The 26664-nt window shown below is 40.9% G+C and overlaps 1 protein-coding gene across 1 annotated transcript in view; it reads right to left on the bottom strand.

The window, feature by feature from the left end:
- Positions 1 to 26664, bottom strand: part of nbas (NBAS subunit of NRZ tethering complex) — a 216955-nt gene that overhangs the window by 97205 nt on the left and 93086 nt on the right. The window contains 7 exon segments of the mRNA XM_034234085.1: positions 8679 to 8816; positions 10149 to 10225; positions 14761 to 14884; positions 16198 to 16311; positions 17375 to 17560; positions 25533 to 25619; positions 26466 to 26623. Coding sequence (XP_034089976.1) covers positions 8679 to 8816; positions 10149 to 10225; positions 14761 to 14884; positions 16198 to 16311; positions 17375 to 17560; positions 25533 to 25619; positions 26466 to 26623 — 884 coding nt within the window.

Below are 26664 nucleotides of genomic sequence, written 5' to 3'. Positions count from 1 at the left end.
CAAACTTTTCTGACGGGGAAGATTGACACGCAAAGGAGAACATAGGGAGAAAGAAGAAAGTCTGCTGGAACTGCGACGGACAGGCAGCTGTTTGAAGAACTTTATTGCAATAAGTCTCTCATGATGAAATACCGTGTGCATTCTCTCTCTGTCATTCATCATCAATACGTGTTCCCTGTGGCTATAAGGTTTATCTCCTCCCTTACCTTTGAACACATTAGTTTCTCTTGCATGTCTCAAATCCGTTTTCATTGGTAAAGAGTCTCTGAAATACTTTCTAATAAGTTTTTGTTGCAACCCCATTTAGTCTCTAAATTAAGCAAAGACAACACTTATTCCTTGGTTCCTTCATCTTATATAATTACTTGCTTATTTAATTTCAAAGTGTCTTAAAAAGCCACTTATAGTCTTTCTTCAAAGGGAAGGATGTGTAAACTGTATGTCAAATATAATTGCATGAGGTAGCGTGTGATGTTACACAGCTGGGAGGAAGCCAGCTCCTTCCAAATCCCCCCTTAGCTATTCCACCGCTGCCACAGGCTCTTTTCTCTCTGCTCCCCCCTCCCTGTGATGCAGCTAAAGGGAACAGTGTAAAAATAAAAAGTCTACGCCTCAGTCTCAAATCTTTTCCTCCATGCCTGCTCTCTCACTTTTCGCTCTTAATTTCCAGTGTTATATTTTAGTCACAACCCTGCATCCATAAACAATGTTTTTGCGAAGCTTTCTGGTTTAATATGTGAAATAAAACATAATTACAGTGTCGTTAAGAAAATCATATCATTGTCAATATCAATTTTTTTTTTTATCACAAATGGTTCCTTTTTACTTATACCATCTACTTTTCCACCTGTGGATATAAATCTTTGATAGACCGCTATTACTGTAAAGACTCTAAATATGCCATGCTACATGATCACAATAACTATGCTTGTCGCTGCTTTTAATTGATCTATTCATATCTTAGACTGCACTGTAACTTTTATCCATGTATTTTTTCTTTTAATGTTTATTTTATTAGCTTTTCTTTTTAATGATGCCATTTTCTTAATGTCTTTCATTTTTTGTAAAGCACTTTGAATTGCCTTGTGTTGAAAAGTGCTATATAAATAAACTTGCCTTGCCTTGCCTTGCTTACATGAGGATATAAGCAAGTCAAATGTGTACCATGTTTACCATCTTAGTTTAGCCCGTTAGCATGGTTACATTGCTAGTTACAGTAGCACAAAACAAGAGAGCAGCAGAGGGTTATGGAAATTATTATTTATATTTTTAAAGTTAGTTTGTCAAAAACCTCATTATTGGGAAAAGAAGACCTTACGTTGGTAATAGAAGTAATGGGAAATAATCACCAAAGTTATTACAGGTCATGCTGAGGGGTTGAACCGATTGTTGTTGGTGGTAAAAGAAAATCAGGAGCCATGAGTGTCTTCACCGAATTGAACTAATCCAAGAAGTAGATGTTAAGATATACAGTATTGCTTAATAGGAAATACATTGGACCTGCTGGTTTTGCTAAGTCAATACAAGTCCTGGGATTGCCAAAGCTAATCCTCTGAGGAATATGAATATTTGTACCAAATGTCAACCCTAACACAAATCCCCACGGTAGTTTTTGTGATATTTCCCTCGTATACAGTATATTGTCAACCTCATGATTGCTGGCAGAAAAGTAAACACCAAGTCATTAGGATTCCTCCTCTGGGGACCGTGAATGTCTGTATAAAATCACAACAGATGTCCAGTAGTTTCACTGTCTGAACAGTGGGATGAACAGACGGGGTGAACAATAGGACCATCCCTACAGATTAGCTGCTATTCTGACACAAATAAAATGTCTCCCTCTCATCTCATCAGTCTGACTGTCCGACAATGTTATAAGTCTTATTCTAGAGTAGAAATTCATTGCAAGGGAGGCGGATCAGAAACAGTCCATTTGTTTTCATTTTGGCAAACCAACCATAAGCAGAAGGACGTTACAAGTCTGTTACATTCTCAGTGTGATTCTTTTGTGCATTTCATCATCACATCATTAATGCCACACACACATACAGCTTAGTTTTTAACACATTGTCTCTCTCTGTATCGCTGAGTGTGGTAATGATCAAATACAGGTCATAGAGACACAGACAGGCCTTCCGTCTCCAGCCTGTACGCTAGTAATGATCCTAATGAGTAGTGTTTACGTCATGCCTAACACTTAGCTATACAGTCAGTGGCCTCATTAGCACTGATTCTGCAAATGGTGTGTACAGTATGTGTACATAATTAGGAGGAATGCACGGGGGAGAGAAACCGGGCACTGATTTTAAAGGAATAATCACTTCATAAACAGGGTGGCAGGCTGCACTGTGGGTCATAATACAGCATGAAGGACACTGATCACAAGAGGGATACAAGACTGCCAAGAAACGAGCGAGAGGAGCAGGGATAACTAAACACAGTCAACGCAGTGCATCTAATCTAAGGTTTAGAGACTAAGTGGGTATAAAACTTCTGAGTCAACAGCAACAGTGCTTTAAGAGTGCATATTTTTCTAATAGGGCCTTTTCTTTGAGCTATTATGCTTTACAGAGCTCCCATGGGTAAAATACAGACTGCTAATAATTGTGGTACAAGAGTAGTAGCACAAATCATTGCGTTGGGGAGCTTTTTTGTGATTGGGAAGTTATTCAGTCTAATTCATTATTTCAATCAATTCAACAACAGGGAGTTGGCACAGTGGTCCGGCAATGCCAAGGTCAGCTCTCGCACACAGCAGGCCCGTTGTCGCCATGAATTAAGAAAGAAAAACCTCCGCGATGGCCGCGGGCAAAGCAAAATGTCACTAGATGTAAGCCAAGTGCTGTTTTCTCATGTAGATCTCAATGCTATTAGGGAAACTCTTTCATCGTTGCTCCTAACACAATTTATGTTTGGCGAGTGCTTTAGAAAACTATATTTTTCCCCGTCTTAAAATCTCAACACTTTGTCCACATCGTTTAACTTCCCTCAGGACGAATCCAAAAACACATTTGTATATCTAGAAATATCATTTCCAATTCACCGACTGCATCGAAGTATATGACCTGAAAGTAAAACTAGAATCTAGTTATTATAAAATGGAAATGTGGTAATGGGATGTTCAAAGCAGTTTTCCTGCATGATGCACTCCACAGTCATGCTCTGTGTGTCTATATGTATTGTGTATGCATTAAATGTACACTTCTGCGTAAGCACCATGAGTGTGGGTGATCAATACTCAATGAGAGGATGGCGACTGCAGGCGAAGACAAATGGTTGAGTGAAAAATCTCAATGTCTTTACTCAGCACTTTGCCGTACAGCGGCGGCACATTCACAGCTACCATTATGCTACGTGTGAGGATTCCTACAAACACACTTTCACACTGAAACATTGACAAGTATAGGTAAACAGACCTCAACACTTACACAAACACAGGCTGTTGTGAAATATCGTGTTAACACTATCAGCAGAACAATTACGGTAAAGAGCACCTCGATTTTGCAAACGAATACTTTAGTCAGTATAATGAAAACTTCCAGTGCGAGCAAGTGGAAATCAGCTCATTATGCCCTGAGGAATAATGGAAACCTAGCATCCGTGTCATTGGGCCTGATGCTGCTCTGTCATGCCCAGGAGCAGTAATCGGATGGGAAAGTAACTGTTAAAGACGATCAATGATGGGAATTTTCAACAGGCAAACAGTTGTACTTCTCTGTAACTCACACAATACAACCTAACAAGACTAAAAGGACAATACATTAGATCACCCCTAAATCAAAAATAGCTCAAAAATGTAATAATACACACAGGCACCAAGCATCGCTGCATCACCTTAGGGCTTGAGTATTCATATACAATTCCTGTGAGGTATTTGAGTGACTTAGAGACCACTGTCTTATTTTCCCCGTCTGAATAGATATGCTAATGTGACTGAATCGGCGTCAAGTTCACCTCCAATTTTAGAAAATGTCCTGGATATTTATGGCGGAATGTAGTTAAACAGCATTTGAGGGATTAAGGAGAAGTAGCACAGTAGGTAGAAGAGAAGGATGACAGAGTTTGAATTGAAAGGATACTTTTCTATTTGTTATCACTGGTTAATTTTCATGGATTTAGCCAATGGTTTTGACAACCTTTTACTCACCAATGGATTACTGAGGTCTGGGAACATGGTAACATTGCTGAAAAAAGTCCAGCAAAGCAAAGAAAACATGAAAAGTCACAAGATAAAGCAAGTCTGTTTTCCCAGATTGTATAAACCACTTAACTTCGAGGTCAAACCAAATAGGAATGTCAGAAATAATCCCTCATTGCACAGGATATGCATGTGTATAATTCCATCAAGCATGCTGAAAATGCTAACTCATTTTGTATTCTCTTGCAAGTATGTTTGGCTTAGTTGGGGGCCAGTAAAAACCATTTATGTTTGTCTTACTTGTCTCATCTACTGAATATACCACACTCACATACTTTAAAACTAATGGAGGCCAAAGAACTACAAATAAACCAAAGAACAAAAGAGGAATTTTCCCTCAAGGAAGTTCTAGGTTTCTTTCTGTGGGCATGGCTGCCCATTGCTAGTAAATAGTTACAGTAGACTAGCGGGTATATACAGATGGCATACTTCCTCATACTGTATATTGCCCTCTTTTAATTCTCTATAATATAAAATATGATTTAAAAAAAAGCCAAATAAAATAATCAACTGAAAATTTCACAGAAACAGCTATCAATGTGTGGTTTAAACTCCATTGTCTTTCCTCATGAAGAAACTTATGTTGGGAGATTGACTTCCCAACCTTTCAATTGGAACCATCATTAGCAAACTGCTACCCCCGCGACCCGACCACGGATAAGCGGAAGAAGATGGATGGATGGATTAGCAAGGTGCTTTGCTTTACAAAAGACTTGAATAAAAAAAAAACTTTTCTTTATTTGTCAATACATCTGATTTATTCATTGCTGTAGGGATGCTAAGAGAACTTCAGCTAATTTGACAACAATGCTTTAAAATACATTGCTTATACTAGCTTTAATATTGAACTATGATACACCACACTATTCAAAAGGTATCCAAATAATAGATTTATTCTTTTGTTAATTAAATTGGTTAAAAAACTATCCGGTTTTTGTAACCAATGTGAATATGTGGCTGTTCAAGGTGTGTATGCTACTGTATGCTGTGTAACCTGCTGTGTAACAATGAGGATGTCGATACAGTATGATTAACGCACTGATACATCCTTCCTCAAAGGTATTTGTTACTGTATGATTGAGTCAGAGCAGCATTCATTTTTAAAATGGGTGATGATACTGTTTTTATCGGATGTAACACAATTTATGCAAAGCTGTTTTTATTGTTAAAGTCTTGCGACTATGAAACATGGTCTGGAAGTGAAGTTAACTTAATTTATTTCATTCATTCCTCCACCGTGAGCTTCAAGGTTTTTCTTTGCAGGCAGCGTAAGCTCCAAAAACCTTTGAATCTACATAACGGTGAGAAAACAGGCTGTTGATTGAGGCTTTAAAAACACATCACACAGCTCGACGAAACCCTCAGAGAGTTGTGCTCCTATTTGGAACCAAACGACTTCTGTGTCTCGAGTGTTTGGTGTCTTATTGCTCGGGTATGAAATTATGTGATCGTGATAAGAGAATTGAAAAAAGTGTGAGAGTTATTGAGACAGTGTTACTGCTCTTCAAGTGGAGAGTGGGAAACACTTGGAGACAGCTTGACACACCACAACACACACACAAATACACCACCAGCTGTCACAGGAAAACAGATCCAATGCTACATCACATGGAGACATGTAAGCCTGCAGTCACACACAAAAACACAATGCACTCAATGCTACATGCACATACATATTGGAAAACTATAAAAACATGTTTTTCAACCTCCCTCCCCCTCCCACCCAACAACCTCATTTGCAATGCAAAGCAGGCACGTGCAAGATATTTTGATACAGGCACGCTGTCATACATATCTGAAATTAAATATCACACGCTGTACAATGTGTGCCCTTAAAAGATAAGAGAGAGCAAGAAAGCTAAAGAAAGGACGAGAGAAATGTATAAAGTATGCACGTTCAAGATAGTATTGTGGATGGAGACGCCCGAGATTTGACAGGAGTGAGACAAGCCTATGGAGCGGGAGGGGAATCTGAACAGTGTCGAGGGAGGAAAGATAGCAGAAAGAGCAGCATATTGTGGACAGAAAATAAGAAGCAGCACGGAGACGCACACAAACAGAACTGCCAACAAAGCAATTCATTAAACTCACAGAGAACAATAAGGGAAGGGAAACCGAGAGAGGAAACATCCAGAAAAAAATGGTGAAAGAGTGGTGAAGGACACAAGGTGAGATGGGTTGAAAGGTTTTCATCCCTCTGACTTCTATCAGTGTTCGAGCAAAAGTTGCCAGTACCTCTTCAATAAGAGCTGAGTGAAGGAAAGAACTGGAACACACCGGTAACAAGCACATAACTCGGGGAAAAACAAGAAATTAGCTCAAAATGAAGGTTAAGTGTACGGCAGAGAAGAAAAGGCTATATCCAGTTATTTTTAAGTTAATGGACTAGAACTTCACTTTAGACAGAAGGTGGAAGAGTGGTTACTGCCATTAGGTGGCAGGAAGGATGTGTGTGTGTTTCAGTGTGTGAGGAAGAGCATGTAGTGTTGACTATGACTTGTTGGTGTGTAAGTGTGTGTGTTTTTGTGCAAAGTCCTGACCTTGAATGCCAACCGAGACACACTTATCCACATTCTTCTAGTGGCCTTTCTCCTTCTTCCGCTCTTTCATATATTTCAGCGTTTACCTCACCTACTTCCACCTCGGCTAAAACTCATGAGAGCCACACTCCACTCAAGGAAAAGGTCAGAACCATTTCTTCTCTTATTCTCTACCTACCCGTCCCCCCCCCCCCCCCCCCCCCGCCACTCTCCTCTTCCTCCCCTGCCACTTGGACACAATTTCTCTCGTCTTGTTTTCTTCTTTATTCTCACTTTGTAGGAAGAAAAGAAAACATGGCTTTCGCCTTGCGTTGTTTCGGAAAATAACAAGTGACATAAGTGTGCCACGATGCCCGCTAAATACATTTCATTTGCGATTTCCTTCAGTGTCTGAGAACCAACGTCGTCCATTATGCAAAACGTCTTGCTTCTATAATTAAGACATCAGGGGGAATACAATCAATTTAACACACATATATGAACACAAGCAGAAGCGTACATAACAGGGCTGGTTTTGGATTTAATCAGTCGTTAACTATGCTGATGAGTAAAAGGATAATTATAGTTATTTTCAACCTGGGCACTATTATCCCAGTTTGTTCCATCATTACAGTGTATGTCTCATTGTGTTCCTTTATTTTGCCGCTTACATCACAGTAAAGCTTGCTGTATTCATGCTTTGCCACAGGCAAGGCTCTCCATCGATGAAGCCCAATGGTGGTGTTTTGGCAACATGTGCCTGTAAGGACTCAGATTTCTGATACATTTTCATTAAGGAGTTGTACAAGTGTGACAGTCATTCAAAGTTTGAGAACAATTATCCAAATTAAAATAACTGTATTTTAAATTCTAGTGGAAGTCTTGGGTTTGAGTATTTCACTGCATTTAGCTTCAATACCAAGCTGAGAAAAAAATGATGAATTATACTGTATGTATGTGAGTATATGCTAATGTAAAGAAATGTAGACACAGATTCATTTAGTAACCTTATGCTGCCTAAAATAGAGAATAGATGTATAGGGGACTACGTAAAATGTATTAGACATCTTATCTAGAATAGTGTGCTTTATCTCAGATTTAAAGTTGGTAAGTAAGGGCTCGGGTTAAGTGTTACGCCGACAACTCTCCCCTTTATACTTCCATAAAGCTGGTTGCGATCCCTTGTTCCATAATCACCTTAAAAAGCTGAAAATAGTTTTGTTTCCACTTTAAAGCATTCATCTAATAGAGATACACCCCACTGCAGTCAGCATGTTGTTGTGTCCCTGGGCAAGACACTTCACCCCAAATTGCTCCTGTGGGGATTGCCCACAGTATTTAGTATGTAAGTCGCTTTGGATAAAAGCGTCTAACAAGTAACATGTCATATAAATACACATCATTCTACTGATTCTCTCCATAGTTCAGCCAACTGTTACTTCTGTGATCCTCCACAGGCCCCCACCTGCCAACTTTCTTTTTAATAGTGTCTCGAGCAACCCTGTATCACACTGTAACCATGGGTGACACAGCGCTCTGCTGTGAAATGCTCTAAAAGAGAAGAGCAAAAACCTGCACAGAGCCTCTCTGGTTTCAAAACACTTCGCCAAGAACCGTCTGCTCAGAACAGATCAATCTTTTGCATCCTCCGCTGAACCCACTGCTGCTAACTCTGGGATTTGTTTTTATGTATGTGGCAAATGCCTGCTGTTTGATGTCAGTATGTAATTATGTCTTCTATTTGTGTTGTTTCGGTCAGGTTTAATTTATCTGTGATTCCGGGAAGTCGCATTTGATCTTTGACGATGCAGAACGTTCACGTCCTCCATGTCATTTTCATTGTGGCAATTACAAAAAAGGGTGGAGGAGCATGGAAACTCAGACACCCCCCACCTCAGCATACTGCCCAATCCCTCCATTCACACAACCACCCACTCAGATAATGGGTATTTGATGCTTACCTGATAGAGAGCGTGGTTCTTGTCTTTGAAGCACGGTATGAGGCGGGAGTAGATCTGCAGGGAGTAGTAGTAGGCAGCCAGCTGGAGTGATAAGGCGGAGTGACACTGTTTCTCAAAACACCTGTTGGCATCCAGCACCTGGGGAGATGCATGGAAAGATAGGAATAAGAAAGTATGCTGGTTGTGAGAAGGGGAAAAAAGGGGAACATGGAAATAAAATCCTGGAATTAGATACATCTGTCACAGTTCAGTTGATTATTTCCAAAATAAGGAGTTTAAGGGTAGATTGTTTAAAGTGGGGTTGTGTGAGCTACTTATCCATAGTCAGCTTCCTAAAAAGATCCACCTAAACTAATGAATATCAGTTTAACTATATGTTATATTGAGAACATGTTCATTCTTTACTTTAGTGTCAGAGAGCATTTTACAACGGAGAACTGAAGCCGTTATATATGTTGTCTTCGAGACCACCAGACTCCATTAAGAAAAGCAGAAGTTTGAAGTTGCAGAACATGGGAGTTGCTGGTCTACCACTTCCTCGATTGGTTAAACGTGTGTGTTATTACTTAAGAGGTTAGTGCTTGTGGCAATGATGAGTGATGAGCATTTTCTTTTTATGCAGTATACTTGAACTTATATTGATTTTCTAGATTGCAAAAACACGTTTTGTGGCTGGCCCTTACCACAGCAGAACATTACTTAGCCTCCGTACTTATGTATGCTTTTCCAAGCTGTGAGTATGCCGACCACCATCTTGTGTAGGTATTGTAATAAAAAGACCTTGAGAAAGCACCTCAAACCAACTTCAAAAGAAACCTGAAACTACTTTTAAAAAATGAAAAACAACAAGCCCGATATTTAGTAGACCAAAGCCTGTGTTTATTGGGTCAAACAGTGCAGAAATTAGAGTTAACAAGCTCTAAATATCGATGTAATATCCACTTCAACGGTTTAGTGTTTCACTGGCGGCAAGTGTTAAGACTCATAAGGGATCCCACAACCTCCACTTGAACACAATCTACTGCAGTCAATTCTCTGTCTTGCATTTCATTTTCTTATCTATTGAAATACAAAGCACGCTCCTCTGACAGCTGAGACAAGGTAGACGGAGGCAACATATTACAATGTGGGAATGTTAATAAAAAGTGTGAATGTTTATTGACTTGAGGGAGACGTGAAACTATGTGAGATATGACGTGTGTTCTATGACAAACATCCTGTGTTGTTACCATGTCAGGCTTTTAATGTATTAATTTAGCGACATTACTCTGTTGCCTTTAATGTGCAACTTTGATATGGCACACTGATGATGCAAACTGTCCAACACAATAGCTCATTTAGAAAGGTACGAAAGGATGTGGATTCATTTAATCATTTGCTAGAATCTCACTAAAATACAATCACATTTTCACTACCAGAGTCGGTTTGTTTTGGCGTCCAAAAAAAACAAACCTCTGTGTTTCCACCTACCTGAGGCAAGGCCAGTAAGTAGGACAGAGCCAGCATCATGTCCCGGGGAAATGCATCATTGGCCAGCTGCAGCAAAACTGAAAAGAAGGATGGAGAGAAAATACTTTAACTAAAGCACTGAGGATTAGCAACCAACCCTACCCTTCCCGAGTTTCATCCCACGTTTGTTGAATGCAGACGACAGTGCTGTCAGAACACAACACCTCTCTGTGGGCCGGACAAAAGAGAGGGAAGATAAAAATAGAGGGAGATAGGAAAGAAAAAATATGAAGACTAAGTCAAGAAACAACATTAAAAATCCCCCCTGAGTTCTGGTACATGCCCATATTGTCGCTGGGCTATTGTGTGTGTTAGCGTTTGTTTGCATACACTGTGTACAGATGTCGTGTCCTCCTGTATGGTTTATTGCACAGGGAGTATTCATTATTCAGAGCAAGTACACACCGACTTCTAATAAGTGCTCTTCAGATGAGTCCAAAACTTCATTTAAATGCACTTTAAAGTTGATTCCCCCTGAATCCCAGATTAGCCTATGCATATTGACTGCAAAGACAGGCAGAGGAGTTTGATCATAAGGATAACAAATGCCCGCCTTGTTGGCAGGAAGTCTATTAACATTCAGTCAGGAATTTGGAGTGGACAGTCCATTCAGATGTGGACATGTAAATAAGTGGCTGAATCTCATTTGAAGGGTGGAATATTGATAAGGAACAACTGATACGATTACTTATAGCAAAAATGTTATCACAAAGAAGTGTAATATTTGAAATAATATATGTTATGGAAGGGATATTGAACCTAAGGTCAGACTTCAGCTGAATTGATAGATCAAATAAGTAAAAGTATGAAGTGATTTACAGTGTTTTATTACATCTAACAACTTGCTCTTGATTATTATTATTTTTTTAAACAATGTTTCTTGTAATATCTAAAAAAGTAAAAGCTTCTTATTTTAAATTGTAAATAATTAAAGCCCGGAAGGGCCGGGTTGGAAATTGGTTATCAAAAGAACTGCAGCTTGTTTTGTTTTAAGTGAGCAGAGTGCTATATGTCTATCTACTTGCAGTAATCCTGCCATACTATGTAAAACTATCAATTTGAAATATAAATAAATCCTAACATTTCTTCGCTTAACTTGTTTCCAGTTGTTTGTTTGAACCACTGAACTGTCTGGCTGAGCAAGGGATGTCGACTGTGAAGAGAATCATGATTAAAGGTCCTACTTTCCTCGTTTACCTTAATGTATGTTACTGTTTTGTAGAAACAGAATAGAATACAAAATATGTGCCGGTAGAAGCGAATACTGCTTTGTGTTGCTAATGGAAATGATAATATGCTCAGCCAAGCATTTGACCTCACAAAGAGAACAAAAACAGTTTCAAACAATTATCCAAACATTACCACCGTCTGCATCAGCCCCATATGGAAATACGTTTAATGATCTGCAGCTTTAAATTGCTCTTCCATTTACTTTTCCCATTGCATTCTGGGTAATCAATATGGATCAACCGACTCATAACAAGCTAGGACCATCAATAATTGTTTCAGTCTTCATACTTACTGATTTGTGTACACATGGCTTTGAAGATTCTTTGTTTTTTTTGTGCAATACACTCACTATTATTTGTTATGGTTTATGAACACAGCCTATGTTTTGTGGTGTCCCTAAGGCTGATGGGGATTTGTAGTCTAGACGGAGCTTTGGGCAGCGGGATGGACTCTTGTCTTTCGTTTGCCTCCAAACCACATAAGGCTAACACAAGGATGCACACTACACTCACACACACCATCACGATTAAAAGTAGATGAACACCAAACACTGTAAACACAGAGACTCCTTCAGTTAATCACTCGCTAACTCACTGTGAGGAAACAGTGGGAGGAGAGCAGAGAGGTGGCAGAGAGAATCACTTTGTAGTCTCAGACCCAAGCAGAACAAAAGCCTGTGTTGGTGATAAGAGCCTGAGACAAAATGGAACAGACAGATTTGAGGAAAGTAGAGCATGAACACAGAGAGAGGCGGGGAGGGGACAGTGGGAGAGACATAAAGTGTAGGACAAAATGCACACCAATACTTGCATGTGAGAGTCAATACCTGACACGTATATCTGGAGGTTTGGTGTGTGTACTTGTGAGCAGAGGCGGAATAATGCGCCAGATTATAAAGACATAACAGCTCTCTTAAAGCGGAGTGCCCACCCTCCTCCTTTTACCCGTTCTTCTCTCTCTCCTTCCCCCCCGCGGGTTTCAATGAGCTACACCTCAGAATGAGCTGATTACACGCCTCTCTAAAGCTACTGATACCATCGGGACAGGAATCACCAGAGGGGTAAACACACACACGCGCACACAGAATAGATAACCCTGACTTACACATACAGTATTTCTGTTTGTGAGGGAGAGAGGAGAATGGAGAGAGTGATAAAGAGACACCGTGTTAGAGTGTGGGTGTGTGTCCAAACATAGACATACTTCTGCTCCTGTGTCAGCTAAATCGGGCACATTGTTAGCGGGACGGCCAGACATTGACTTATTACTATATCACCTGTGCAGGCAGTATGAAAAACAGCTGATTACGGCCTGGTCAACATGCGGCCAATGGCAGCCTTCCATGCTGTGTTTGTGTGTGTTTATTTGTGTGTGTGTGTGTGTGTGTGTGTGTGTGTATCCCTTGGCTCCTTACTCAGCTCAATCCTATTGAGTCACTTTCCACTTGTGTCATCATTAATTACCTCCGCCTTATCTGGGCCAGGTGAGAAATCAATACATTTATTGAGGCATCTCCTAGTCTGTTTTTTAAGGAAAGTCGGCGCGGCAGGCTGATACGCGAGTCATTAATCGAAAGGTTGTTATCGGACGTCTACTCCGCCTTTTTTCCAAACACATTGCGCTCAGCTCCGAAGGGAAGGTGACTTTTTAAGAAGAGAGTTGTTAGTTTGAAAGACAACAGCATAGAGAGTAGTGATTGTATGTACACCTACGCATTAGAACTGGTCAAACAGTCAGAGTGTGTTGTTGAGGGTCAACATATTAGTATTCAAACACACACCACACACACATAAACTCGCTCTTTATTTTTGTAGTGGCATTGATTTTGGCGGGCAGATGCTATCCATCACGCAGCGTGGCCTTGACGTTTTGACTTGATGCTATCTTTCCGGTATCGCCCAGGTGACGCGTCATTATTTACTGTTGCCGCGGGATGCGTGAGCACACATTAATTAATCAATGTGAGGCTATTCTTCCCATGTTGTCCCCTAGTCCACCACATACTAGACGGATGAGGAGAGGGCAGGGTGAAGGGTGAAGGGAGGGAAGCGAAAATAACAAACACTGCGTTTGCCTTATTTTTTGAGTTTGAGAACTAAAACCAAGAAAAAAAGCATTTTAGCAAGAGCCCACCAGCAAGCGGGCGTTTGAGATATTGCCAAATCAATGTAGCAAGAAGTCACAACATATTCCAAAGACATTGACAAAGCCTGTACTGAGATGAATATTAAAGCCCTGTTTCGTTTTTTTACATGTCTTTCCGTACAGTTTGTGGCCACAACATTGGCATTCACATGGAACTAAGAACCCCCAACTGGTTTTGTCCAATTGCCACATTTAAAACAGTTAATATAAACAACAACAGCCTTACAATGTGCAAGTACGTATATACTATGAATAGAAAGTGCGAAAAATTCAAAAGAAGATAAATATGTTGCCGCAGATGGCTGCAATATGCACACAATATGGTCGGTCTGTTTTGCAGCAAACTTTTTTTATTTTTTTATTTCTATCACAGCAGAAGCTCAGTGGAAACAACATGTAAAACCCTTCTCCAATATTATCCAAAAACAATCTCACTAGAGTCTGTAACAGTTTTTTTTTAAGAGCAGCCATGTGGGAAATCAACCCGTGGAACAGGTGGTTAAAATACAGCTGGTATTTATATTTCTCTTGGAGAAAAAAAAGGCAACTATATTTTTCCTTTCCTATCTACACAAGTGTCTGTGTGTGCAACTATCAGTAGTGCAAAGTAACTTAGTACATATACTCAATTACTTTTGTTAAGTAAAATGTTGAGGTAAAAATAAAATAATATTAATAATAAAAAGGTTCATATTTGTATTTTGTGCCTCTACTGTAACATGTCCCCATACTTTAATGTTCAAAAAGGTCTTTATTTCTCTCATACTGCTTGTGCTGCAGCACCTCTTTTCACCCTCTGTCTGAAACCGGAGCCCAGTCTGCTCTGATTGGTTAGCTAGTCGGCTGTTTTGTGATTGGGCAATTGCGCAGAGATGTGAAATGTCCCGCCCCTAAGCCTATCACGTCCAATGTGCTGAAGTGCAGGCAAATGTAAGCAGAAGTTTTACAAAGTGATGTCACTATGTTACGTAAGGAAACAAAGGCGTCCAATGGAGGCGTTCAGGCGGGGGGGTAGCGTGTGGGAGAGAAACTCCCTCTGTGGGGAAACTTTGGGATTTTAACCTTTGCAGACCATTTACATGCACCCAAAACCTATATAACATAATACAGTACAGTATACAGTATAAATATAAATAAATACAGTATCATCCCCAGTGGGTAATTCAGTGTCATATGTGCTTACTGTATGCATGCTTACCCTCCGTGGCAGGAAACAGGGTTTTCCCCTCAGTTTTGGCCTCAGCCAGTTTGCCAGTCCTCAGCAAAACCTCTGCAAAGTTTTCTTGAGGCACGTCTTTGTAGGACGAATACACATCTTGACTCTGAGAGAATGAAAGGAAAAGAGAGATGGATAAATAAATACCTAACTCATGGTTTTACTGAAGGGAATCCCATCACGAGGTAGAGCAGATCAGAAAGTGACACAGCGATGTGATTAAGAGCGTCTTAATTCCCAGGGATCAGACAGATGAGAGATGGAGTCAACACACGAGCTCAGTAAAGCCTTTTTAAGACGGAGCATTTAGATAATTCATTTATAAGATTCTCTGACGGGGGAACAATGAAGTTTGCGCCCTCGTCAGCCTCAGATCTTCAACACAAATGGTTTCCCGTCTATCTTCTCCGCTCTCGCTCGATCTGTCTTTCTGTCTGCTTGGATTTGTCTCTCTTTCTCTCTCAATCAGCCTCTTGTCCCTCCCCACCTCCGTCATTGGAACTGTTAAGGTAAAAAACAATCCCATTGATCAGCCGGCTCATAGGCTGATGGACGTGGGGAGCCGTTATTGGTAGATGGATGATGGAAGATGGATGAACGCTGGAGATGGAGCGGAGGAAGGGATTTGGAGAGGCCTATTAAAATGTCATGAGGAGAGATGTATTGGCCTTCTCTGTTTCCCCTCGCGTCCACTCTTTTAGCTATCCACATGATTTGTTTTCTCCCGGGTAAAAAGCCAGTCACAGCCCAGGGTGACCATTTTCTAGGCATAAAGGTCAAACAACTCTTTTTCTTACTTTTCTCTTTTTCTACTTCAATAACTCCTTCTGTTGACATCCTTTACTACTTCGGATCTTTATGTTACTCATCTCTCCCCCTCCGGCTAATACATACAGAACTTCTACCGTTAGTGTTTAGAAGTTGCTGTTATCGTTACCATCATATATAGAGAGTGGAAAAAGGAAAGAAAGAAAAGAAAAAAAGGAGAAAGGGGAAAAAGAAAGAAAAAAGAATAACGAAAGAAAGAGACAAAAAAGGGGGAAAAGAAGAAAAGGGGGGAAAAACTAAGGAGAAATAATTAAAGCAAAGAGACAGAGGGAAAAAAAGAAAGAAATAAGTAAAAAGAGAGAAAGAAAGAAAGAAAGAATTGCCTGTTTTTCCTGTAAAAATACTTCTACATTTCTTTTGGCATTGAATCTTGGTCTGAAATCAATATTCATTTAGTCTTAACACTGTTTTTGAAATGTATAAGTCGCAGGAGAATAAGAGTTTAATGAAACGCTGAAGTCAGAAACTATCTCAGGCGTTTTTTGCTGTAATATAAGAAGGCAGCCTAAGGTGGAGAAAGGAGAAATGAGGACAACAGGGACACGAGAGGAAGAAAAAAGTAATGAGCCGTGATGCTCTTCAGCCACTCACCAGGTCTACACAGGGATCATCAATGAGTTCCTGATAAAAGGGGCTGCAGCCTTGTCTCTGCAGGTTGGAGTTCTCGCACTCCCCATCCTCACTGGAGGTTCCTGCGCCGTGACCCTGAGGAGCCATCAAAACATCATTAAACGTTCACAACATGCCCACAGCACTGTCATTTCTCACTGTCCCACAGCTCGCATCCTCTCCGTTTTCCCTCTGCTTTTTTTCTTCGAAACCTACGACTACCAGGCGGCTTTCACAAATCGACCGGAGACTCCATCAATCTCCGGCAGGGCGACCACCGGGCTAGTCCAGTCGCCGGTGAACAGCCAGATATTGAAATATTCAACAGGCGGGCTAATTAATTATGCAAGATATGAGCTCTTGATTGGTTGTTTTTTGAGGCCGACGAAAACTGTGAGATATGGGGCAGGGGCAGACAGCTACTTTAAATTACACACAGTCGCACACACACACGCACTATGCAGCTAGGGAACAAGTGGAGTAAAATGGAGGCATAAAGCGAATATATGGGCAGTCATCGCTCTGTTCTTGCAGGCTGCTTGATCACGTCTTTACAGCAAGGGTTCTCAACATTTTGCAACTAAACTACTTGATAAAATTTTTGAGGAACACTTTGTCACATACTTGAAATTCAATACAAAAACATGTTTCAAAAAAATAAAGGAAAACATATCTCCTCACCTTAATGCGTAAGAGCTTTAGATAGCACAGGGCTGTTTTCAGCATCACTTTATAAATATTAAAAAAAGGGATCCATTTTGTGCAACGTAAGCTAGCTAACGCGGTCTCTTCCTGATTACACACTGTGATTGGCATGAGGATTATCAAATTATCTTGAAATAATACATTTTAATTTATCTATTAAATTAATAGGAATTCTTGAGCACATTCATCTTTGTAAATAATCAAAAAATAATAATAATTCATCTAACCACTTGGCATATGCAGCATATCAATTGCAGTTTTAAATCCACCAGTTCAGAAATACTGTTTTTAAGCACGCTACCGTTTAGGCATCCAAGATCACACAAAAGTCAATACAACACATAACAAAAACACCACATCAACAACCACATGATGTTAGTTCATTCATTAGAGACTTTATTGCCTAGCTTACCACATTTTACCACTTAAGTCAATAAAAACAAAGTGTTCTTACGTGCACGAGGAGGTTGAGCGAGTCCTTCCACCAGCGGTGGTCGCTGACTGCGGTCAGCACGGCCTTGGTGGTCAGTCCTGTGGTGGTCAGCACCCTCATGGTCTTAGCTGTGGTCCTGTGCAGGAGGTCCCCTGCCGTCCCCACAGAGGAGCCCCCCAAGGAGGAGACCCCAGAGGAGGAGCAGGCCTGGGGCCGAAAACACAACAGCCAGGTTATTCTAGTGTGCAACTCGAGTGTGACTGCAGCAGCAGGGTCTCTGCTCATCCTGTATTAGCAGAGATGGCAAAAGTACACACAGCAGAGATGGCAAAAGTACACACATCCTTTACTCAAGTAGAAGTACAGACATCTTCAACAGGTCCCTGCTGTAGTCTGTAGTCCCCACATGTTTGAAACACTCCACCATCGTTCCTGTCCCCAAAAAGACAAAAATCACCAGGCCTCAACGACTACCGCCCAGTAGCACTCACCCTCCATCATAATAAAGTGCTTTGAGCGGTTAGTCAAAACCTTCATCCCCTCCTCCCTCCCTGACTCTCTGGACCCCCTGCAGTTTGCCCATAGAGCAAACAGGTCCACAGACGACGCCATAGCCCTCACCATCCACACTGTCCTCTCACACCTGGACCAGAGGAACACATATGTGAGAATGCTGTTCATTGATTACAGTTCAGCATTCAACACCATTGTGCCCTCCAAGTTGGTCATCAAGCTCAGAGACCTTGGGCTCTACAGCGCCCTCTGTGACTGGATCCTGAACTTCCTGACGGGCAGACCCCAGGCAGTGCGGGTGGGAAACATCACATCCTCCTCCCTGATCCTCAACACCGGAGCCCCTCAAGGCTGCGTGCTCAGCCCTCTCCTCTACTCCCTGTTCACTCACGATTGCGTGGCCACACACCAACACCATCGTGAAGTTTGCTGACAGACACGAACGTCATCGGCCAGATCACCGATGGCGACGAGACGGCATACAGAGAGGAGGTCGAAAACCTGACATCTTGGTGCCAGGATAACAACCTCCATCTCAACGTCAGCAAAACAAAGGAGCTGATTGTGGATTACAGGAAGCAGCAGAGAGAGGGACACGCCCCCCATCGCCATCAATGGGACTACGGTGGAGAGAGTCAGCAGTTTGCAGGTTCTTCGGGGGGTCCACATTACTAAGCCTGACATGGACTCTTCACACTATACCACCATCACCAAAAAAGCTCGACAGCGGCTCTTCTTCCTCCGCAGGCTGAGGAGGTTCAATATGGACTCCAGGATACTCTGCAACTTCTACAGGTGCACCATCGAGAGTATCCTGACTGGCTGCATCACGGCCTGGTACGGCAGCTGCACCGCCCTCAATCGTAAGGCTTTACAGAAGGTGGTGAAAACTGCACAGAACATCACCAGGACGGAGCTGCCATCCATGGAGGACCTTTACTCCCAGTGCCTCAGGAAGAAATCCCTCCGAATTATAAAAGACCCCCATCACCCCAGCCACAAACTGTTCTGTCTGCTGCCGTCTGGCAGGCATTACCGCAGCATCCGGACTAAAACCACCAGACTCAGGGACAGTTTCATCCCACAAGCAATAAGACTGTTAAACACCTGAACTGTTGAAGCAAAATCTGTTAAACACCTGAACAGTTGAAACAACATCCCTAATATTCATCTGGCTGCTACTTAAAAAATATTTAACAATTAACAGAATCTATTTACCTATATATCAATCTATATCCTATTTCAATAACAATAGCATATAGACTCTTATTGCACTTGTGGCGGCTCAATCCCCAGTTACATTTGAGTCGCCGAGAGGCTAAACTTGGCTTTAAACTGTGACGCGTTTTCGAAAAGAAAGTCCATGTTGAAGCAATATAGTTTTAGGGATATTTAATAAACAAAATCAAAACATAGTAACTATGGACAAAACGGTCAACAGAAAAAATTACAGCACAAGCTCACCCTCTGTCATGTGCACTCGACATCAAACAGGTGACTTATAAACCAAACCACACCCATGTGACAATTACCGGAAGTGCTCAACAAGCAAATAAAGGTGACGTTAATAATAATACAAATAATGAACTTGAGCTAAGTAGTGTTATGGCACCTACAAATAATACAAATAATGAACTTGAGCTAAGCAGTGTTATGGCACCTACAATACCGGCCCCTAATTATCATTTCACAAAACTATAATTACTATAATAAATGACAATACACACAAACTATACGTCCAGATCTCTTTCTTGGATTATTTGTTCAGAGTTCATATGTTGCAGTCTTTTTGGAAAAGTGATCATCTTTTCTCACTAATCAGTATCAATAAAAATGATTAGTGTGGTTTGTGTGTGTGCAAGGGAGGAGACAAAAAATAAAATAGGCAAAAATAGTCCATTTAGACTTGGCAAAAGTCCTCTGACTCCTGAAGAAAGCTAACTTTGTTAATTGGTCTGCTCAGGAAACCAGTCTTGGTCTTGATCCGAAGCATACGCACGAGTCCCTTTTTGTCAACGATGGTCTCAGCAACTTTTCCAGTAAGCCAGGAGTTCCGAGACGCCGAGTCATCCATAATGATCACGATGTCTCCTGGTGTGAAGTTGCGTCTGATTTTTGACCATTTCTGTCGTTCTTGAAGTAGGGGAAGATATTCTTTAATCCACCTTTTCCAGAATAAGTCTGACATATACTGAACTTGTCTCCACCTGCGGCGAGCGTAAATGTCTTCCTTTTGAAACAGTCCTGGTGGCAGGGATGGTGTTGTCTTAAGGAGCAAAAGATGATTCGGTGTCAGTGCTTCTAGGTCGTTTAGATCTGTAGAAGCTTTGGTGATTGGACGGCTATTGAGAATAGCTTCTGCTTCACATAAGACTGTGTTAAGTCCCTCTTCGTCGAGACTTTGTACATTCAGAGTGGAGTTGAGAACCTTTCGTACTGATCTGATTAATCTTTCCCAAACACCTCCATGATGTGAGCCAGCTGGGGGATGGAAGATCCAATGAATTCCTTTCTGGAGAAGTGTATTGTGGATCTGACCTTGATTCCAACTTTCAATTGCCTCCTTCAACTCGCGTTCGGATCCTACAAAATTAGTGCCATTGTCAGATCTGAGTTCTTTGACTTGACCACGTCTAGCTATAAAGCGCTGTAGCGCATTGATGAATGAATCAGTGTCAAGAGATGATGCCATTTCAAGGTGAATTGCTCTTATTGCTAAGCATGTGAAAATGACGCCATAACGTTTCACAATGCTCCTTCCACGCTTCACTCCAAAGGGTCCGAAATAATCAACTCCAACATATGTGAATGGAGGTTCATCAGGAGAGACTCTATCCAGGGGCAAATCCGCCATCTGTTGTTGTCCAGGAGTAGCATTTATACGCCGGCAGACTACGCATTCCGACAACGTTCTTCTTATTGCTACGGTAGCTCCAGGAATCCAATATTGTTGGCGTAGCCATAACATATGGTTGCGACCACCATGACCCACTTCTTCATGAACATTTCGCAGAATAAGATCGGCAATGTGAAAGTCTTTAGCCACTATGACAGGATGTTTCATATCCTCCGGCATTGCTGCCCGGCTAAGTCGTCCACCAACCCGTAACACATTATTTTCTAGGATGGGGTTGAGTTTATGAAGGTAGCTGGTTTTCTTGACGTTTATTCCTTTTCTCAGATTTGAGATTTCATCGGTGTACCTCTTTCTTTGGCAGAAACAGATTACCTCTATTTCAGCGTTTGCCAGTTCTTCAACTGTGAGACCATTGTTTTCTTGCCTGTTGAGATTCCCTCTCTCCTTTTGTGATAGACCTCTTTGATGTATGTTATCTGGAATTAGTTGAGGAAGAACAACACTTGTTTGGTTTCTCTTTCTGCTGCGAATCAAAAGCAGTCTTTTAAGTCTGAGCATCCATGCTACTGCCCTTTTCAAACCATTCCAAGAGGAAAAGTGATGGATTATTGGTTGACAGGATCCATTTCCTCGGACATGATCCGGTACTTTCTCTGCGTGGCCTTTAGATATCATCTCAGACATAAAGTTGGTATAATCAGAATGAAAGGGAGGATCTCTCTTAAATCTTCTTTTAAGGTTCAGAGTGCGTTGCTCAGCAACACCTTTATTGTCAGGCATGCATATTTCCTTTTCTCTAAATGGTAATCCAATAGAATAATGTCCATTGACTAGGTGGGCAGATTTTGAAACCAGATCCAAGAACTGTTGGTCTTCCCTGGAAGGTTCTTGGTTGTCTCTCCCACATTTGGTAAAGTCAGTCTTAAATTGCTGTTCCCAAAGCTTGTCAAGTTGCACAACTGATGTTCTGTTTACACTTATTGAAGTTTTGTCCTGAGTATCATCAGGACATCCTCCTAATGGTCCATTAACTATCCATCCGAGCATGGTTTTTACGGCATAAGGTCCATCCCCCACACTCCTGATTACCTCAATTGGTTCAAGGGCTTTTGGAACATCTGAACCAATCAGCAACTCAATTTCAGCATCAATTTCAGGTAGACAAACATCCCTCAAATGCAACCATTGATTGATGTCGTTTTGACGTGGAATGTTTCCTTTGTGCACGGGCATAGTCTTCTGAGTGTATGTGCCGGGTAGATCACAAAAGTCGCTGTTATCCAGTCCAGCAACCTCTAGGCCTGACACAATGCTGGTTTCAATTACCTTCCTTTGACCCATAGTTCTCAACAGAATGTTTGACCTTCTTCCTTGGAGATTAAGTTTGTTCATAAGCCCTCAAGAAATGCATAGGTATGCACTGGTTGTAGTTTCCCTTTTTGGCTTTATCTTGGACTGGTACTATGCAGAGTTTGCAACCATCTTCACCGGCCCCAGTAAGGCCAGCTGTCTGAATTGAGGCTTCAGCAGTGTCCGAAACTCTGACTTTGTAGCGGCCAAAATCATATAGAACTAAAACAGATAGTTAACTTAACAGCCGCTGAGGCACTAGTTAGCGGATCTTACGCAGGGCAATGATCCAGGTCCAGACAAGATTCTCCGTTGTGCATTTTATTCCTATAACAAAATACAATGAACAGGTTTCCTATATCTCTTTCCTTAAGCCTTTCCTATGGCTTTCCCTTGTGTAGCTTGAAACACCCTGCCGACTTTGGAACGGTGTCATCTGCTCAAATGCATCATTTCGCTGACGCTTGCGAAGAGGGTTATGGAACTGTAAGTTACCTGTTTCTGCAGAACAACTCTGGCCATTCACATTATGGATTCGTAATGGGAAAAGCAAGAGTGGCTCCGTTAAAACCAGCCACTATCCCTCGCATGGAGCTGACTGCCGCTACTATGGCAAGCCGAATAGACACCATGTTAAGAAGGGAGCTACAGATGGAACTATCAGATTCTGTATTTTGGACAGACAGCACTTCCGTACTCAAATACAACATCAACATAACACCTCAAGGTTCAGAACTTTTGTGGCCAATAGAGTTTCAGAAATTGCCAAAGTATCAAATGCACTACAGTGGAGATATGTTAACACCATAGACAATCCAGCCGACATGGCTTCACGAGGTTCGACTGTAAAATATTTTCTGAAAAAAGAAAACTGGTTGTCCGGACCTCAGTTTTTACTTCGACCTCAAGAAGAGTGGCCCCAAAACCCTGATGGATTGAAAGTAATCTCACTAAAGGACTCTGAAGTCAGGAGCATAACCGTTAACACTACTCAGATCATGTCCGAGGAAATGGATCCTGTCAACCAATTAATCCATCACTTTTCCTCTTGGAATGGTTTGAAAAGGGCAGTAGCATGGATGCTCAGACTTAAAAGTCTTTAGTGAGATTACTTTCAATCCATCAGGGTTTTGGCACCTACAGCTACTATTTCACTTTTTTTAAACTATTTTTTATTTTTGTATTACTATATACTATTTACTTGCACTATATGTTTTCTGTTTATCTGTGTTTTGTGTTGCTTTGTTGTTGGAGAAGCCTGTGACACAAGATTTTCATCGGCATAACTACACTGTAGCTATGTTCGTATGACTAAAAAAGAACCTTGAACCTTGAGATACTCGTGTTTAAAAATACCCTGGTAAAAGTAGAAGTAATGACGTATGAAGTAATGAAGTAAAATAAAGAAGTATGGGCTTCGAAATGTACCCATAACTACCAACTGTTTTATAGAACTGACCTCCCTTTTTATTAATAGAACAATAATGTCATTGTTAGCTAATGAATGTTTCGATGCTGAACAACGGCAACATGACAACGTTTTCATTGGTCACTCTTCTTCAGAGAAGACCAGGAAATGTTGGACACACGGATCGTGTTAAAATCAATAGACACGCAATGACTCTAAATAATAATGATCACGCCACCAAATGCAGATTAAAACTAAAGTAACAAACCTGTTTTGAAAACGTAAGAAGTAAAAGTACAGGTATTTGTGTTAAAAATGTAAGAAGTAAAAGTAAAAAGTCGTCAGAAAAATAAGTAGTGGAGTAAAGTACTGATACCATAAAAATGTACAGTAACGAAGTATTATTTTGTACTCCACTAGTTCCCACCTCTGTGTGTTAGTACAGAATCCTCAGGATACTTTTTCCCCCCTTGAAAAAAAAAAACAGCTCAAAGGAGTTCTATGATCTATGATACATCTGTATTGTTCTATTACACCAAAGGATACATGCAAAGCTGAGGACTCTTGAGTATCAGTGTGGTATTAGATATGGTTATCCTCTGTTTTTTATTAGGTACTTGAGCAGAGCACTTCAATAAGCATCGGTTTGTTTGTGCACTGGGTGAGGGAATTACAATATACACTGTTCAGGCAGCACAGAGCCCTCCAAGCCCTGCATGAGTCGTGCAGTGAGTACCTATTTAGAAAATGTGCAAAAGGTTGTGTAGTGCTACGTTAGTGTGGGGATGATTCATTACACAAGTACAATTTTTACTAGTGACTAACATTAGATTGTAAGGTAAGATACTTTCAAACAGGGATTAACAATTGAAACAAAACCAATTGCTTTCTTTTCTTGAAGCAAAAGTTTGACATTTTGGGAAATATGCTTTTTTGCTCTTTAGCGTAGAGTTAGATGAAATAGATACTGCTCATTTGTCTTTACAATATAAGGCTACAGCCTGCAGTCAGTTAGCTTAGCTTAACATACAGACTGGTGGTTGGAAGAAACAGTTAATATGGCCATGTCCAAAGGCAACAGAATTCGCCTACCAGCACCTCTAAAACTCACTATAACCAAAGTGTAAACATTTCCAATATACTGTTTTATATAGCTTGTGTGCTGGACTATTTAAAACCTCCTGGAATCTCTGCAGGTTTCCTGGCCCCCAGCCTAGAAATAGTCTGGCACAAAAGCCTCCATAAAACGTCAATTTGCTGTTTTAACACTTAGATTTTGGTATAGACTAAATAAACGGAAAACACTGGTTCAATTAGTAAGTTAAGAGCTAGGTGAATTATGTTATCTCTGCACCGAGTCAATTGTCTGCTGGCAATGTTCTTATCTAACAAAGTTTTCATCAACCTTTAAATCAACACAAATCAACCAATGAATGGTGCATTGTACTCTAAATTGCATTCTTGGGGTATTTTTGAAAGTGCGCTGCCAGTTTTCACGGTATGCTGGTTATTGCTCAAAAGGATTTTAAAACCAAATTTAGAGGGCCAGTGGGCCGGGGCCGAATCGTTTAGTGCCTTTCATCAATACTTTATTTGACAGGGGATTGAGAGTCAGGGAATAAATGGAATCCAGGCACACATATATCTAAGATGTTTGTAAAAAAAAACATCCCCTACGGATCCACATCTAGGGCGTAAATACACAAAAGTCAGGTGTAGGGACATCAATACAATGATAAAATGACAACAGACAGTTTCAAATGAGCACCCATCAAAGCACAAAAAGGGGATGCTATGCAAGTCATGAAACATTAACACCCACTCAAGGCATCATAAAGCTGGCGGTGCTGAAGGGGAGGCATAAATAAACCACGCGGGCAAGGCAACCTTAACACTAGATTTATACCTCATCAAATATGGAGCAATAGGATAACACACAAACTGGAGAAAAGCACAGAGACACACCCGCACAGGAATAGTAGAAGAGGCATCTACAACTCAGACAAAGAGCTATTAGGTTAACAAACAGGGAAAATAATACACACACACACCTTCACAGAGTCTGTCTCGTCAGCCTCTCCTCGTCCACCCTCAGTAACAACAGGCTCCAGTTGATAGTTAACTGCCTGGTACAAAGCCTAGAGGACAGAAATTGGGAGGAAAAAGGAAAACAAAAGAGGAGACTTGTTATATTATTATTAGACAACCTGTTATTTTAGCAGAGCAATCACATAGGATGATGGATCAATTGGATTGTGGCTATAACTGCAATGAATGAAAGGCAGAAAGCACAATGGGGAAACTTTCAACCCAGAATTTAACTTCTTGCGACAATGAACTGTTCAGTATTTGTTGTATTTTATAAGTAATTCTTTGATATGCAATAGATTCATTCAAATTACGATTTCAATAATTAGCCATTAGTGTTACTAATTATGGTTCGACTGTTGACTGGGTCAATTTGCATGTTATGGATATTTGTTTTTTCATCTTATAATTTTCAAATGTTTAGATGCTCACTTTTAAGGATGTACATATTGTGAAATGCAAAGTCGATACCAATGTTTAAATTGACAATTTAAACAATGGCGAAATTTTTGTTGTTTTTCCTTTTCTTTTGTTATTTACTCCCCTTTTGTGCCAGGGAAACAAAGAAATAAAAAAAAATTTAAAGCCAAGACGCCCTTCCTTACACTATCTCTTCAAATAGGCACAGATTTAAATACACACATTTATAAAATAACATTTAAAATAACCTTCAACATGAGGAATATTTTTAAATACCAAATTAATTAAAAGATTTTGCAGCCGATACAAAACAAACATTTCAATTAAATAAATGTGAGCCATCACAAAATTGGTGCGACACACCAGGAAAACCTCCTCCACTGCCATCAGCTCTTCTAAAATACATGTACTATAAGGATTCACGCTGTTTTATAAAAGCCATATTGGCCATGCCATAATGAAAGGGAGAGAGTGACCTGTGTTTGCAGGTCACTGGAGGCAGCCAGCAGGCCGTGGATGTTGTCGGGGGGGCAGTGGGTGAGGGAGAAGGCTAAAAGCTCCTGCCGGGCCTCCAGATCTCCATAGCCCTCACATTGACCCAGCAGACTGCACACGTCCCACGCTGGACTGTAACCTGAGGGAGAGACAGGTGGAGGGAGGGTGTGGTAAGGGGAA

Source organism: Gymnodraco acuticeps, unplaced genomic scaffold, assembly GCF_902827175.1.
Source record: "Gymnodraco acuticeps unplaced genomic scaffold, fGymAcu1.1, whole genome shotgun sequence".
NCBI lineage: Eukaryota > Metazoa > Chordata > Actinopteri > Perciformes > Bathydraconidae > Gymnodraco > Gymnodraco acuticeps.
Note: the sequence above shows the minus strand (reverse complement) of the source record. Positions and strands in the feature narration are given on the sequence as shown.